The 17,279-nt window shown below is 36.1% G+C and overlaps 1 protein-coding gene across 1 annotated transcript in view; it reads left to right on the forward strand.

Moving 5' to 3' along the window:
• Nucleotides 1–3,728: 3,728 nt before the first annotated feature.
• Nucleotides 3,729–17,279, forward strand: part of LOC122026464 (NADPH--cytochrome P450 reductase 1-like) — a 75,812-nt gene continuing 62,261 nt past the window's right edge. Inside the window, exon 1 of the mRNA XM_042585209.1 lies at nucleotides 3,729–3,813. Within this exon, the coding sequence (XP_042441143.1) occupies nucleotides 3,729–3,813 (85 nt within the window). The remainder of the gene's footprint in view (nucleotides 3,814–17,279) is intronic.

Consider the following 17,279-nt stretch of genomic DNA (forward strand, 5'->3'; position numbering starts at 1 on the left):
GGTGCTTACATGCTGTTTCGTCTGCTAGATTTCCCTCCTACTCCTCAAAATTTCTTCATGTTTTCTTATCCCAAGTGTTCGGAACCTGGTATTTTCTTGTTCCAGTCCCAGACTAAAATGGTTCTTTTTGGGGATATGCCTTCGTCTCTTAAAGCTTGGAAATCCCGCTTCTTCTTCATAAAATTTCCAGGACCCATTCCCTGGTCTTATGCTTGGAAATCCTCCTTACCCTCTTTTCCCGATGTCAGAGAGTTCCATCTCCATCCTTGTTTTCCTATTTATTGTGAAAAGTTGTTACATCGTCGAATTTCTATTCCCAAGTGGCTGAGAGTCGATCTTCTATACTTGTTTGGCTTAAGCCCCGTCAAACCTGATACACAAGGCTCTTTAGGTAAAAGCCTGTTTCTTTCTTGTTGATTTCCACTAACTAAACTATTCTTCTTTTCTATGTAGTGGAAAGCTTTTATGGCGCTTTGATTGACGAAGAACTACGTCTAGAGGAGGACGCAATTCGTGCCAAAGAAAAAGAGCTTTTGGCTGCTACTACTCCGCCGCCTTCAATCGAAGTTCTTGCTCCTTTAGCTGAAGTACCCAGCTCTTCGGGAGCTCTTGAGGCTTCTAAAGGTCTTCCTACAGAAATCCTAGCTTTTTCTTTACCCGCTGTTGCTTCTCCAGTGGCTGCTGCTACCTCATCGTCCGCTCCTCTTCCTATCATTGAACTCACGTCTCCTGATAGCCCAAGTAAATCGATAGCTGAAATTTCTATCGGCAAGCGTCCGGGTCGCAAACTTACCAGGGTTCCTCCGCCAAAAAGGAGACTTATCCTTCCGGCTGACGAACTTATCTCGGAAGGTTTTGTTCCTACCTACCTTCCTTCTCATGAACCTACTTTAGCTGAGCTCTATCCTTGTCTCACTTTCTCTGCCTCACCCTCTTCCAGCACTAGCACCCCTGGTGATGTTTCTTTTACCTTTCCACTGTCTATTCCCGAACTTGGATTCTTGCCTTCCTCACCTTCTTCTTATTTAGTTTTTGCTCCTCCTTCTATTCCTACTTCCTCCTTTTCCGCGGGCTCTTCCGCCATTCCCGTCATCCCCATATTGTTAGGAGGTTCTTTTGCTAATGCTTGGGATAAAGTTCGTCCTATTTTTGAGGAACTTACCACCCAGAAACAATTTACCATTTTTCCCACAATGAGAATCAGGTACGTTTGTTAACATTTACCCTTTATTCCCCATTGATTATGTTATAACTCTTTATTATATTTCTAGCGATGGATAGAAAATATGGGCTTGTCTCGGCTGATGCATAATTTCTCTAATGAAAACAAAAAGCTGAGATCCGAGAATGACAAGCTAAAACAACAAGTTGGTGAGTTATCTTCTTCTACATTCTCTGCTGCTTCCAAGAAACAACTTGAAGAACAAATTGAAAGTCTTCAAACACAGTTCAAATCAGCAACGGATCTTAATCAAGAATTAACTTCCCAGATTGGCAAATTAAAGGCTGATTTTGAATCGGAATTGGCTGAAAAGCTCAAAGTCCTGCAGCTGAAGGAAGATGAACTAACTTCCTTGAACACCTCCCTTGATTCAGTTAAAACTGAGGTTTCTGTCAAAGAAAACGAACTAAAGATCTCCCAAACGGCTTTGGTGGTCTACAAGGCGAACGAAGATACTCGTTATAAGGAACGGGCCACCATCATGATTGAATCTCCTGAATTCAATAGGCCGATCGTGAAGTCAATCTTAGCAGCCTTTATGGCGGGAGCTAAGGGGGCGATTCAACAATTGCGAGAGGAAAACTACTTATCTCGCGATCCTCCTCCCAATTTCCTAAATCGTCACAAACTTATTGAGAACAAGCCTCCTGATCTATTCCCTTAGCTGACCTTAGTATGATTTTCTGTTCTTACTTAAATTCGGATCCTTGTAAAGGAGGATCAAAACTTTGTGATGACAAACTAGCGAACTTTGTGATGATCATCTGTTTTGTTTAAATATGTTAAATGTCGCTTGGCTAATCATCATAAAACCTTACCTAACATATTATTATGTTTATCTATTTAGACTGTTTCATCATGACCGGGCGGTATACATCAATGCTGGCAAATACCGTCCGATACTTTATAGATTAATTGTGTCTCGCTCGATCTAGTACAGTTCTATTGCGATATTCTCAATATCGGTCGATTTATTCTACTTTATTGATTTACACTCGTATGTCATCTTATGTATTAACCAGATTTCATATGGTTTTGTCATAGTGTATGTTATTTGACTTATCATGATAAGCCTCTGGTGGACATATTTGGATGGCATTTATCTCGACCGATCTATTATTACCGCCTGACTCATATTTATGAATTTCGTCCAGTATTCTTTGACCAAGTCCTGTTTATTAACTAATACCTTGTACCCAACTTTTGAATGGTCTTAATATATCCCTTTGGGTTTATTTTTATTAGGCAAATAATACGAACTTATAGCACCTGACCAATTTTTCTTATATTCGTCAGATTTTCTTAAGCATTGAAATTATATCTAGGGAAACTTTTCGCATTTTTCGAGGAAGATTACTTAACTCCACCTCTCTTTCTCAGGATTCATTACCATTTTTTTTAGAATTTGATTTTATCCCTTAACGTTATCACCCCTTTATGACGATTGAGTACTTTTTTCTTCTCTTATTTTCTTCTACTATCTCTGTTTGGGGGTTTTAGCCCAGGATTGAAAGGAAAACAAGGGTTTTAAGAAGTTCTCTCCTGCTTTCCTACATTTCTCTTTATTTCCCTTGATTCATCTTCCTTCTACTGTTTCACAATGGCCACCTCCCCTCCTGCGTGGTTTCTTTCGTGCGTTTCCAACCTTATAGAGACAGAGGAAGTGGATTTAAAGGTGAGCTACGGTTTTCCTTTTTATATAGCTCGTCCCGCTCCTCAGGAAGTCCACATCTTCCTTCTTTAGGGTGTATATCTATCTTCCAAGATCAAGTCCTATAAGGTTTTCGATTTCCTTTTCACCCTTTTTTCTCTAACGTTAGCCTCTATTTTAATATTCCGCTCAATCAATTTGTCCCCAATCCTTTTCTATCCTTATGGGTTTTGTCGCGGTATCTAAACTGTTAGATTTTCCCTTGTCTCCTTGTCTTTTTCATCACTTCTTTGTTCCTCGTCGAGTAGATGTAGGTGTTTTCAAATTCCAATCTCGTCCCAAGGCCATTTTGGTCAACCGAATTCCTCCTCAGGGGGAATGGTATCATAAATTTTTATATATGCGTCTCCCTTCTCCTCCCCCATTTCCTATTCAATTGATATATGATATGCCTCCACTTCCTAGTACCCATAATCTCCTTAACGATCCTTCTGTTGCCTTTGCCTTATCTAAACTGAGGGGAGCAAAATTCAGCTTGCCGCATCTAATTGTAGAGGGTTTGATGTTTCCTTTAGGGATAGGCAATATTGACACTCCCTTGGATGACTCTTTTGGTACGTATAAACCTTTCATTCCGCATTTACTGATTAGTATATCCCTTGTATAATGATGTTTAATTCTTGTGTTTCAGCTGATGCTCTTCTTCCCGCTTTTATGTACAAGAATCCTACTATGACCAAGTCCTTTGTTAATAATCTTGGAGAAGAGTGGTTGCGAGCTCACCGGATTAATCCAAATTCCTCCCCTTTGGGCTTGCTATCCGAAGAAGAGCGACAGGCAGAGGCTGTCGCAGCCATGGAAGAGGAAGAAGAAAAGCCTTTTATTGCCTTAGTCACAAAGGCAAAGATTACTGAGAATGCCTCCTTTAGCGATCTTTTTGGTACTTTTATGCAAGATCCTCTTGCCCCGGCGCCCCTTTCTCTTGAGAGAGATAAGGCAGCGATAACTCCTAACCATATTATCTCTAATCCTTCTCTTAGGATGATGAGACCTGGTCTGCTCATCCCCTCTTCTTGTGCTATTATTTCAGCTCCTTCCGCTTTTGCTTCTGAGATGGCCGTTATCCCTTCTATGTCTTCTACACCTCTTGCATTGGCCTTGCCTCCTTTAGCTTCTGGGCCCCGGGCAAAACGGACCCCTTGCCGGAGATCTTCTCCTAATGCTGGGCCCTCAGCTATTCGTGTTTCCGAGACTGAGTCTGTACCCCTTGCATTGCCTCCTTCTATTCCATCTAGTTCTTCTTCTGCTGCTCTTGTCTCTACTACTTCTTTTCCTTCTATTGCATCTTCTTCTTCCCTATCTCCTTCTTCCTCCGTTCCCTGGTCTTTATTTAAACAGGCTATGGGTCTTCCCTCTCAATTAGGATAGATCTCTTATCCACTCAGCTATGGTTCTCTACAACTACAAGGCCTATTGGCCGAATCTTGGCTATAAAGCCAAGAACAACTAAGGGGACTTAGTCTTCCAAAATGAATCGACCACCACAGTCGTCAAGCAGTAGCTGTAAGTATTCTTGGTTATATGTTATCAACTTCGTATCCTTATCTTTAACTGCATCATCATTTTCCTTAGTTCCTTGACTCGAGTCTGCACATCGACCAGCTACTTATGGCTCGGGACCGGGAGAACAATAAGTTAAAAGCTCAACTAGAGTCCTTGAAGGCTACTTTACCTCCTTCTAGTAGTGACCTGGCTCAGTTGCAAGAGAAAGTAGCCTTGCAAGATCAACAATTAGGGGTATTGAAACAGGAATTAGAGGAATCACAACAATTATTGAAAGATAAAGAGCTTGCCAGGAGAACTTTGGAGTTACAGGTGGATCGATTACATTCTGGTCTCCGACTAGAAATTCTTTAAAGGAGAAAGCTCTCTTAGATGCTTCCCATAAAAGTCTTATTTTAGAGAAAGTAGAGAAGCTTCATAATGCCTGTCTTTCTGAACAAGCTCAAGACCTAGCTTCTCATGATTTTGCTATCCTACAGGAACAAGATCAAAGAAAGGCTCAAGATGTAGAGTTGCCACTACACTAGAAGGAATTGGAACAACTCAAATTGGAAAAGGATGCTTTAAAAGATCAAAATACTAAACTGCAAGCTGGTTTTCAATGTTATAAGGAGCAAGAGAAGAGTCGATGGGAAGAGTGGCATCTGGCTTATCTAAAGTCTCCGGCGTTTGCCCAAGAATTTGTCCGTCGGATAGTGGGTGCTCTAAATCATTCTGTGTCGGGAGTTTTTCAACAGTTAAGAGAGGGTGGTTATCTACACAAGGAACCTCCCTCTTCTTTCTTAAGTCATCGTAGACTTAACGAAAAACTACCCCCAGATTTAAAAAGTCCTTTTAATTAATCACGTCTATGTATCTAAGAAGATTGTCCATAAAAAGACTTGTAATGGAAAAACTGGTAATGAAAAGAACTGTAACCAAAAACTTGGTAATTGAATGATTGCGATATATAGGAAATTTGTGATACTTACTTGTTTCTATCTTGTGCTAGTTTGAGAATGCCTCCTTTGAAATGCTTTTCGAGTATTGAGTATAAGTTTTATTCAAGAATTCCTTGCTTACCTCTTGACGTCAAATCTTGTTTCAATGCCTCCTTTTGTAGATAATATCTAGCGCGCTCCATGTTTCGACAGAATGAGTAATCTTGTTTCTCTCTTGTGCTCTTGAAGTCAAATCTTGTTTCAATGCCTCCTTTGAAATGCTTTTCGAGTATTGAGTATAAGTTTTATTCAAGAATTCCTTGCTTACCTCTTGAAGTCAAATCTTGTTTCAATGCCTCCTTTTGCAGATAATATCTAGCGCGCTCCATGTTTCGACAGAATGAGTAATCTTGTTTCTCTCTTGTGCTAGTTTGAGAATGCCTCCTTTGAAATGCTTTCCGAGTATTGAGTATAAATTTTATTCAAGAATTCCTTGCTTACCTCTTGAAGTCAAATCTTGTTTCAATGCCTCCTTTTGCAGATAATATCTGGCGCGCTCCATATTTCAAAAGAATGAGTAATCTTCCAGATAGAAAATGTGCCATATGCATAGAATTCCCTTTGGGCCCTGGCTTCTGATCCAGTAAAATATCAACCGATTTTGTGAATAAATCCATATAACTTTGTATTTATCTTGCCAATATAATCTTGGTTGGTTTAGGCTTTGAAGTCTCCGGTCCTCCCATGAAGACCCGTCCGAGCTACTTCATGAGATTTCCCGATCGACTATGTTTTGAGATAGTTTAGAGTCTCCGGTTCCTCCCATGAAGGCCCGTCCGAGTTACTTCATGAGTTTTCTCGATCAACTATGTTCTGTGATAGTTTAGAGTCTGCGGTTCCTCCCATGAAGGCCCGTCCGAGTTACTTCATGAGATTTCCCGATCGACTATGTTCTGAGATAGTTTAGAGTCTTCGGTTCCTCCCATGAAGACCCGTCCGAGTTACTTCATGAGATTTCCCGATCGACTATATTCTGAGATCGTTCAGAGTCTCCGGTTCCTCCCATGAAGGTTCGTCCGAGTTACTTCATGAGATTTCCCGATCGACTATGTTCTGAGATAGTTTAGAGTCTCCGGTTCCTCCCATGAAGGCTCGTCCGAGTTACTTCATGAGATTTTCCGATCGACTATGTTCTGTGATAGTTTAGAGTCTCCGGTTCCTCCCATGAAGGCCCGTCTGAGTTACTTCATGAGGTTTCCCGATCGACTATGTTCTGTGATAGTTTAGAGTCTCCGGTTCTTCCCATGAAGGCCCGTCCGTGTTACTTCATGAGATTTCCCGATCGACTATGTTCTGTGATAGTTTAGAGTCTCCGGTTCCTCCCATGAAGGCCTGGCCGAGTTACTTCATGAGATTTCCTGATCGACTATGTTCTGAGATAGTTTAGAGTCTCCGGTTCCTCCCATGAAGGCCCATCCGAGTTACTTCATGAGATTTCCCGATCGACTATGTTCTGTGATAGTTTAGAGTCTCCGGTTCTTCCCATGAAGGCTCATCCGATTTACTTCATGAGATTTCCTGATCGACTATGTTCTGAGATAGTTTAGAGTCTCCAGTTTCTCCCATGAAGGACCATCCAAGTTACTTCATGAGATTTCCCGATCGACTATGTTATTATGGCAAATTGTGATGTTTGTACTGACCTTGTGATGGTTTTTTAAAATTTCAGGATTTTTCTTAGTGGAGCTGGATAAGTCTTTAGAATTCCCCTTTATTGACCGCTTGAAAATAGATTATGAAAGTTCTGCCAATACTTGTCAATCTATATGAACCACATTTATTTCCGTGGTGGTATTTGTCTTGCAGTGCATTTATTGAAAGAAATGGAGTACATAAACTGTGAGAATACTTGTCTTCATTTCGCTGGGAACTTACTTCAGATAATTATGATTTGTACCTTCTGACGTATTCTTAAGTAGCATGATCTCGTCAGGTCCGGTCAGGTCAGGTAAGGTTGTAAATGATTCGCACTCCAAGGACGTTTCAAAATTCTTCCTTCAGTATCTTGGAGATAATATGAACCTGATGCGAGCTTTTCCACCACTTTGTAGGGTCCTCACCATTGTGGTGCCAACTTACTGACATCCCTGACGGGTTTAATACGCTTCCATACTAAATCTCCTACTTGGATAAATTTGGGGATGACTCTTTTGTTATAATTTTGCCTCATTCGTTGTCTGTATGATACAAGATGAGTAGCAGCTTTGTCTCTAATTTCCTCTATCAAGTCTAGCTCCATGAGTCGTCGACCCTCATTGTCCACATCATATAATTACCTTCTGTCAGATTCTACTCCCACCTCAATGGGAATTATTGCTTCTCCCCCATAAACTAATTGAAAGAGAGTGATTCTTGTAGCTTATCGAGGTGTAGTTCGGTATGCCCAAAGAATGCTGGGTAATTCATCTACCCAGCTACCTCCAACATGATCCAGTTTGGTTTTTAAACCCCTTATAATTTCTCTGTTGGTTACTTCCTCTTGACCATTACTTTGCGGATAAATTACAGAAGTAAAGGCCTGAATAATACCATAACTTTTGCACCAATCTAAGATTCTATTTCCTTGAAATTGCCCTCCATTATAAGAGATTAATTTATGAGGAATGCCAAATCTGCATATAATATTTTTCCACAGAAATTTAATAACTACATCTTCGGTAATCCGAGCAAGTGGTTCTGCTTCTACCCATTTGGAAAAATAATCCACTGCTACCAATAAAAACCTTCTTTGTACAGCTGCCATATGAAATGGACCTACTATGTCCATGCCCCATTGATCGAAGGGACATGAGACTATAGAGGTTCTCAACAACTGTGTAGTGTGTTGCGGAATATTTTGATGTTTCTGGCAAGACATACAAGTTCTTACCAACTTGTTGGCATCCTCGTGTAGAGTAGGCCAGAAATATCTTGCTAATAAGATTTTGCGAGCCAAAGATCTCCCTCCTATATGACTACCGCATGAACCTTGATGAACCTCCTGTAAAATGAATTGTATATTTTCTATGTCGATACACTTGAGCAGAGGTCTAGAAAAAGCTCTTTTATATAACTGTTCTCCTACCATAGTGTACTGAGTAGCTCTCTTCTTAAATACTCTCGCTTGTTCTGTATTACATGGAAGAACACCTTGCTATAGATACAATATGATTTGAGCCCTCCAGTCACCTTGAATTTCTGCGTCAGCTTGTCTTTCGATATAGGATATTAACAGCGCTTGTTCTACTGGCCGATCTAGACTCCATGGTACTATAGCAGAGGCCAGCTTGGCTAATTCATCTGCTACCTAATTCTCATATCGAGGAACCTTTTGTATATTTACTTCTTGAAACTGGGACTTCAACGTTCCAAATGCCTCAGCATATAACTTGAGCCTGTCATTATTAATTTCAAAATTACCTGATAGTTGTTGGGCTGCCAATTGAGAATCAGAATAGATGAAGACTCGAGCTGCCCCTATATGACGAGCAGCTTGCAATCTAGCTATCAAGGCTTCATATTCTGCTTCATTGTTAGAAGCTCTGTAATTCAACCTGATAGAGAGTTGAAGTCTATCTTCCCTTGGAGATAAAAGAAGAACACCAATTCCGCTGCCTAGTCTAGTTGAGGAGCCATCCACATAAACTTTCTAGATGTTTTCTTCCTCAGGGCCTTGAACTTCTATAATGAAATCTGCTAGAGCTTGTGCCTTGATGGCCGAGCGAGGTTGATATTGTATGTCATATTCACCAAGTTCAGTTGTCCATTTGATCAGCCGACCTGATGCCTCTGGGTTAAGTAACACCCGTCCGAGAGTACTATTGGTTAATACAACAATTTCATGTGCTAAGAAATATGGGCGCAACCTCCGAGCAGTCAACACTAATGCATAAGCTAATTTTTCTAGTGTAGTATATCTACACTCAGCTCCTTTTAATAAATGGCTAGAGAAATATACAGGTTGTTGTTCCTTTCCATCTTGTCTGACTAATACAGAGCCTATAGCATTTTCATTAGCCGACAAATATACCCAGAGGGTCTCTCCTACTATAGGCTTAGCTAATACAGGAAGAGTAGACAAATAATCTTTCAACTCTTGGAAGGCCTTATCACATTCCTCGTTCCACTGGAATTTGTTTGCCTTCCTGAGTATCTTAAAGAAATGGAAGCTGTTGGTGCGGTTAGCACTAACGATTTAACCCAGGTTTTGATGAATGACAAATCAGGTTAAGTTAGTCTGTTATTGTCTAACACTCTGATCGAGTGTGCAGGAGAAGCCCAGACAGGTCGACGGGCTGACCGGATGTCTGGCACGAAGCCCAGCTAGGTCGACGGGCTGACCGGATAGCTGGTGAGAAGTCCAAAGTCCAAGCGGGTCGACGGGCTGACCGGACGCTTGGCGAGAAGTCCAGCTAGGTCGACGGGCTGACCGGATAGCTGGCGAGAAGTCCAAGCGGGTCGACGGGCTGACCGGACGCTTGGCGAGAAGTCCAGCTAGGTCGATGGGTTGACCGGATAGCTGGCGAGAAGTCCAGACGGGTCGAAGGGCTGACCGGACGTCTGGCAGGTGAGTAAAGGTAAGTCACTGGAAGGGAGTGACTGTGAGGACGCGTTCCCGGGAAGGGAACATTAGGCGTCGATCCGGCTTAGATCCATTTCGGATATCTAAGTCGAGATCGTGACTAGATTCCGGTCTCGGAAAGACGGAATCTAAGTCATACTTTGCTTATCTATAAAACTGTGCTAACAATCTTTGCTGCAGGGTACATTTGCCTCGGACTAACCTTTTCTTGCAGGAGAAGGACTTTCTGGAGAAGAGGGGTCCGGGCGCCCGGAGGGGATCCGGGCGCCCGGAGGTCCGGGCGCCCGGAAGGGATCCGGGCGCCCGGGAGGCAAGTTTTATCCCGATTGTGCGTCGCCACGTGGAGCTCACTGGTTGGACCTGCCACGTCTCACCAGGGCGCCTGGAAGGGATCCGGGGCGCCCTGAGCTTCATATAAAAGAAGGGGCAAGGGTAGAGCTTCAACAAGAACTTAGAATCCAAGATCTGCTGCTCTGTGCTCTTGCGACGCCACGAAAAGCTCTCCGACTCAGTGCTGGTTTTGTTTTAATTCTATTGTCGGTATTTTCTTTATCTGTCAATTCTTGTACTTAACTCTGTAATATTCGAATTGATAGTGATTGCCCAACGAAAGTGGTCAAGGACCACGGGCCTTCGAGTAGGAGTCGTCACAGACTCCGAACGAAGTAAAAACAACTGTGTCTCTTTATTTTTCCGCTGCGTTTTAACTCGAGATTTTCGAATCGATATTCACCCCCCCCCCTCTATCGAATCTAACGGTCCTAAAAGTGGTATCAGAGCAGGTACCGCTCTGATTTGGTGCAACCACCAATCAGACAAAGAGGGGGTCTTTTTAAAGAAAAATTATATATCGTTCGTTTTTAAAAGTTATATATCCTACAAGTGGTATCAGAGCAGGTACGCCTTTCGTTTTTTCCCTCCAAAACTAGTTTTGAAAAATACATCGTCATCTTTTCACTATTATTTAGTATCGACAAAATATTACATTTTCAAAAATTTGAGATAATATTTTTTTATTAATATTTTAATAATATTTTATTATATTTTTTTTTAAAAAAAAAAAATTAGTGAAATATTATTTTTTTCCAGCACTGCTAATCCAAGACCAAGTCTTGGGATTTTGTCTTTGTTTCATTGTGTGCAAGAACAATGTCTTTTCAAGAAGGATGGAACCCCAATGAACCACCACCGTACGATGAAGATTTCAACTACTGGAGGCGAAGAATGGAATGCTTCTTAGGAAGCGTAGATATCGATTATATGCTTATATTGAAAAAACCTTCTCAGAACTCGGAGCTGAATAAAAACGTAAGTAAAATTATTTATAATATTTTACCTAACAATATTATATGCAGACTAGAAAAATACAAGAATGCATATGAGCTATGGACCCAGTTGATCAAGCTTCACGAGACGCCAATGGAGCTAGAAGATCAAGTTAAAGTCGAATCCGGACTCGAGTCAGATCCAACGGAGAAGCCTGCTGAATTAGGGGTTGCGCTCAAGGTTAGTAATATTTACCAAAACACCCTTGCTAGTAGTAGTCTAAAATATGTGCATGTTAATTTGGATATGTCTGAAAGTATATGTGAAAATAGTGTACATGACAATACTTGCGAAAATACCCCTAGGATATTTTCTGATAAAACAAATATAATTAATTCAGAAAATACAGAAAATACCCCTAGAATATTTTTTGATAAAACAAATATAATTAATTCAAAAAATACAGAAAATACCCCTAGAATATTTTCTGATAAAACAAATATAATTAATTTAGAAAATACAAAAAATCTGAAAATAATTAATAAATCTAAAAATTCGAATTTAAACCTAAACAAATTTGAAAATTCAAACAAAAAGGATGACAAGGTCAATATTAATCTAGACACAATTAATAAATTATTTAATAATCTAGACAATATCAATCTGGAAAATTCTATCCAAACCCAAGATAATTTAATTAACAAAAAATTAAATTTTAATGATAAGACTTATTTAATAAATTCCACTAATTATATCAACTTAAAAGGTAAAGAAAATATAAGGATAAAATCAAACACTTTGATAAAATCAAAACGAAAGTTAACAAACTTAAAATTAAATGTTAAAGATAACATATTAAACAAAAATAATCTAGAAAATTTAAAATTAACAATTAATAAAAAGTTAAAAGATAAACCTTTAAAGAAATATAATTCAAACAATTTAATTAACTCAAAAATAAATAAAAACCTAAACTTTAAAAATAAGCTATTAAAGAAAGATAATTCAATTAACCCAATAAAATTGAAATTGAAATTGAAAGAAAATTTAAATGTTAAATATACTCTTTTAAAGAAAGATAATTTGACCAATTTAATTAATTCAAAATTAAAAACTTAAATTACCAATTAAACATTAAAACTTAACTAAAACCAACTCTAATTATACAAGAAATCTTAAAAAGAAAAATCAATAATTTAGGGGGAGGCTCCAGAATAGCTGGCACCTCCAAAAATAACTTACCCGACAGGGTAACCCAAATAAACTAACCCGGCAGGGTAATTAGGATTAGTTAAAAAGGGACCAAGTTTAACTTGAATCACGGTACGGGTAAAGTTTTTGGATGATAGTACGTTAGGGAAGCTTGGGCATCGCATGTCTAGAAAGATATGGCTTCGATCTGATGCATTTGGCCAAGTGGAACTGACCGAAGCTACCCTTAAACAGAACCTAACTAGTTAGACCAAGGTTTAGTACTAAGCTCCATGGATAGGACTATTCGGAAAACCTCGAAAGGTTGGTTACTTCTAATGACGTCCAAGTGACTCGCCAAGCTTAGAAGTTTATCCGAAGAATGCCTATTTGTTGAGACCAAAGCTAAACCTGAATCTAACACAAGTTAAATCAAACTCTATAATTAAATCTAATTCATCTCACACAATTGTAGGATTTCCTGATTGAAAATATAGATCAGGTGAGATGACTAAGGACCTAAAAGAAATTAATTAAATTAATTAAATTAATTAAATTAAAATTAAATCAATTAAATTAAAATAACATTTTCTTTAATTAAAAAATTTATTTTAAAAATTAAATTTAATTTTCTTTTACTTACAAATTTATTTTAAAAATTAAACTTAAATTATCTTAACCTAAAAATTATTTAAAAAATTCTTTTAAAAACTTTTAAAACTTATTTTAAAAATTATTTTTAAAATTATTTTAAAAACTTTTAAAACTTATTTTAAAAATTCTTTTAAAAATTCTTTTAAAAACTTTTAAAACTTATTTTAAAAAATTATTTTAAAAATTCTTTTAAAAACTTTTAAAACTTATTTTAAAAATTCTTTTAAATTTTTTTTAAAACTTATTTTGAAAATTATTTTAAAAATTCTTTTAAAAACTTTTAAAACTTATTTTAAAAAATTATTTTAAAAATTCTTTTAAAAACTTTTAAAACTTATTTTAAAAATTATTTTAAAAATTCTTTTAAAACTTTTAAAACTTATTTTAAAAATTCTTTTAAAAAATTTTTTAAAACTTATTTTGAAAATTATTTTAAAAATTCTTTTAAAAACTTTTAAAACTTATTTTTAAAAAAAAATATTTTAAAAATTCTTTTAAAAACTTTTAAAACTTATTTTAAAAATTCTTTTAAAAACTTTTAAAACTTATTTTAAAAATCATTTTAAAAATTATTTTAAAACTTTTAAAACTTATTTTAAAAATTCTTTTAAAAACTTTTAAAACTTATTTTAAAAAATTATTTTAAAAATTCTTTTAAAAACTTTTAAAACTTATTTTAAAAATTCTTTTAAATTTTTTTTAAAACTTATTTTGAAAATTATTTTAAAAATTCTTTTAAAAACTTTTAAAACTTATTTTAAAAAATTATTTTAAAAATTATTTTAAAAACTTTTAAAACTTATTTTAAAAAAAAAAATATTTTAAAAATTCTTTTAAAAACTTTTAAAACTTATTTTAAAAATTCTTTTAAAAACTTTTAAAACTTATTTTAAAAATCATTTTAAAAATTATTTTAAAACTTTTAAAAACTTATTTTAAAAATTCTTTTAAAAACTTTTAAAACTTATTTTAAAAATTATTTTAAAAAAAAAAACTTTTAAAACTTATTTTAAAAATTATTTTAAAAATTCTTTTAAAACCTTTAAAACTTATTTTAAAAATTCTTATAAAAATTATTTTAAAAACTTTTAAAACTTATTTTAAAAAATTCTTTTAAAATTTCTTTTAAAAAACCTTAAAAAAATCATTCTAAAATTTCTCAAAAAAATTTACTTTTCACTTTAATAATAATAATAATAATAAACTATTAAAAATTATGATTTAGACTTTAGGCATATTTTTAACATTAAATATTATTGTAACCTCAAACATTATTTTAACTTTAAAATTAAAGTGAAAACTTAACATTAAAACTTTAAAGTTAATTTAAGTTTAAGACTTAAACATAATTTACAATTAAAATCAAACTTAAATTGCCTTCAAAAACTATTTTAAGAATAAACTTAAAACTAAATAACATTAAATAATTAAATTCAAAATTACATTGAAATATGTTGTTAACAAATAATTAAAATTTGATTAACTTAAGATTATAAACTAAGTTAAATACTTAATAAGTGAATAATCGAAATAAGAACTTAAAAAATTAACTTACACCAAATAGTTAATTAATTCTTAATTTAACTCAATAAATCTTAATTTTAACATTAATCAAAATCCTAATTTCACTATAAATTAAATCATAAGTTATCCTTATTAACTATTAATTCAAATTGAACTTTATCTATGTTTAATAACTTTAATAAATTGTACTTCAAATTACTACTAACTTTAAACGAAGTTAATCCAACTTAAAAGGAAGTAAATGAAAAAATTGAATTATAACTAATACTTTTATTAACCAATTCAATTAATTAATACAAAGGTTAACTCATTTTAAATAAATATTAAATTATTAAATCATGTAAAAATTAATCAATAAATTATTGATAATAGTTAACTGTTATTGAGTTAATAAATTCTTTTCGTATTTAACCTTAAACTAAAGCTTAAAAGTCTGAATCTAAAATTAATTATTAATCTCAAATAAATTAAGGGAGAGTAATAAATAAGGAGGATTAATATATTAAAGGAGTATCAAATTCAGGGGGAGGTTTATTTATCTCCTTAAGTGTTAGTTTTTAATCTTCTCTTTAAAATCTCTCTAGAAAATTCTACCTCTATTTAAAAAAAATTTACTTTGAATATTTTTAGCAATTACTTTCAAAATTTTATGTCAAGTTCAGGGGGAGGGATTAATTAAAATTTTCCCTTTATTTAAAAATATTTTAAAATTTGTGTTTGAAAATTGTTTTCTTAAAAAAATTTCTTAAACCTATTTTTTGAAAAACTAAGTTGTTTTACTTTTTATTGAAAATTGATTAGATTTAACTTAGTTTTTGAAAATTGAATTTAAAACTCTAGTTCTTAAAATTTGATTTTACTTAAATTTGACATTTTGATTTGAAAGTTAACTTTTACAAAAATTAGTTTTAAAAATTACTTTGTTATTGAAAATTGTGGAAATTAGATTTCTTTCAAAACTTAAGTTTACAAACTAAGCTTCTCAAAATCATTTTCCTTAATTTTGAAAATTGAATCTTTTACAAACTTAGTGTTGAAAAATAAATTTCAATCAGTTTTGAAAACTTAGTTTTGGAATTTTGATGTTGAGAACTTATGTTTGAAAAGTTGAAACTTACTTTGAAAATTTGACTTGCAAAAACTTAGTGTTGAAAATTGTGGAAATTAGATTTTTCAAAAACTTAAGTTTACAAATTAAATCTTTTAATCCTTTTCAAACTCAGTTTTGGAATTTTTGAAAACTTATTTGAAAAGCATTTCAAAATTGAAACTTGTATGTGAGATTTTGTCTAAACTTGGCTATTTTTCTAAAAATCTAAAAGCTAACGCTTTAAACAAGTTTCAAAAGTTTAAACTTCCCCAGATTATCTTGACATGTTTTTTGTTTAAAGTCTACGCTTAGTTAATCCATGCTTATTTTTGATGAATGCCAAAGGGGGAGGGTTAGGTGGTTAAGTTAGCTAAACCAGAATTGAAAATACAAACTAACTTAAAAACCCTTTAAATGCTTGTTTTTTTCTTGCATATGTTTTCACTAACTTAACCAGGTTGTCATTCCATCAAAAAGGGGGAGATTGTTGGTGCGGTTAGCACTAACGATTTAACCCAGGTTTTGATGAATGACAAATCAGATTAAGTTAGTCTGTTATTGTCTAACACTCTGATCGAGTGTGCAGGAGAAGCCCAGACAGGTCGACGGGCTGACCGGATGTCTGGCACGAAGCCCAGCTAGGTCGACGGGCTGACCGGATAGCTGGTGAGAAGTTCAAGCGGGTCGACGGGCTGACCGGACGCTTGGCGAGAAGTCCAGCTAGGTCGACGGGCTGACCGGATAGCTGGCGAGAAGTCCAAGCGGGTCGACGGGCTGACCGGACGCTTGGCGAGAAGTCCAGCTAGGTCGACGGGCTGACCGGATAGCTGGCGAGAAGTCCAGACGGGTCGAAGGGCTGACCGGACGTCTGGCAGGTGAGTAAAGGTAAGTCACTGGAAGGGAGTGACTGTGAGGACGCGTTCCCGGGAAGGGAACATTAGGCGTCGATCCGGCTTAGATCCATTTCGGATATCTAAGTCGAGATCGTGACTAGATTCCGGTCTCGGAAAGACGGAATCTAAGTCATACTTTGCTTATCTATAAAACTGTGCTAACAATCTTTGCTGCAGGGTACATTTGCCTCGGACTAACCTTTTCTTGCAGGAGAAGGACTTTCTGGAGAAGAGGGGTCCGGGCGCCCGGAGGGGATCCGGGCGCCCGGAAGGGATCCGGGCGCCCGGGAGGCAAGTTTTATCCCGATTGTGCGTCGCCACGTGGAGCTCACTGGTTGGACCTGCCACGTCTCACCAGGGCGCCTGGAAGGGATCCGGGGCGCCCTGAGCTTCATATAAAAGAAGGGGCAAGGGTAGAGCTTCAACAAGAACTTAGAATCCAAGATCTGCTGCTCTGTGCTCTTGCGACGCCACGAAAAGCTCTCCGACTCAGTGCTGGTTTTGTTTTAATTCTATTGTCGGTATTTTCTTTATCTGTCAATTCTTGTACTTAACTCTGTAATATTCGAATTGATAGTGATTGCCCAACGAAAGTGGTCAAGGACCACGGGCCTTCGAGTAGGAGTCGTCACAGACTCCGAACGAAGTAAAAACAACTGTGTCTCTTTATTTTTCTGCTGCGTT

This window comes from Zingiber officinale, chromosome 10A (genome assembly GCF_018446385.1).
Source record: "Zingiber officinale cultivar Zhangliang chromosome 10A, Zo_v1.1, whole genome shotgun sequence".
Lineage (NCBI taxonomy): Eukaryota > Viridiplantae > Streptophyta > Magnoliopsida > Zingiberales > Zingiberaceae > Zingiber > Zingiber officinale.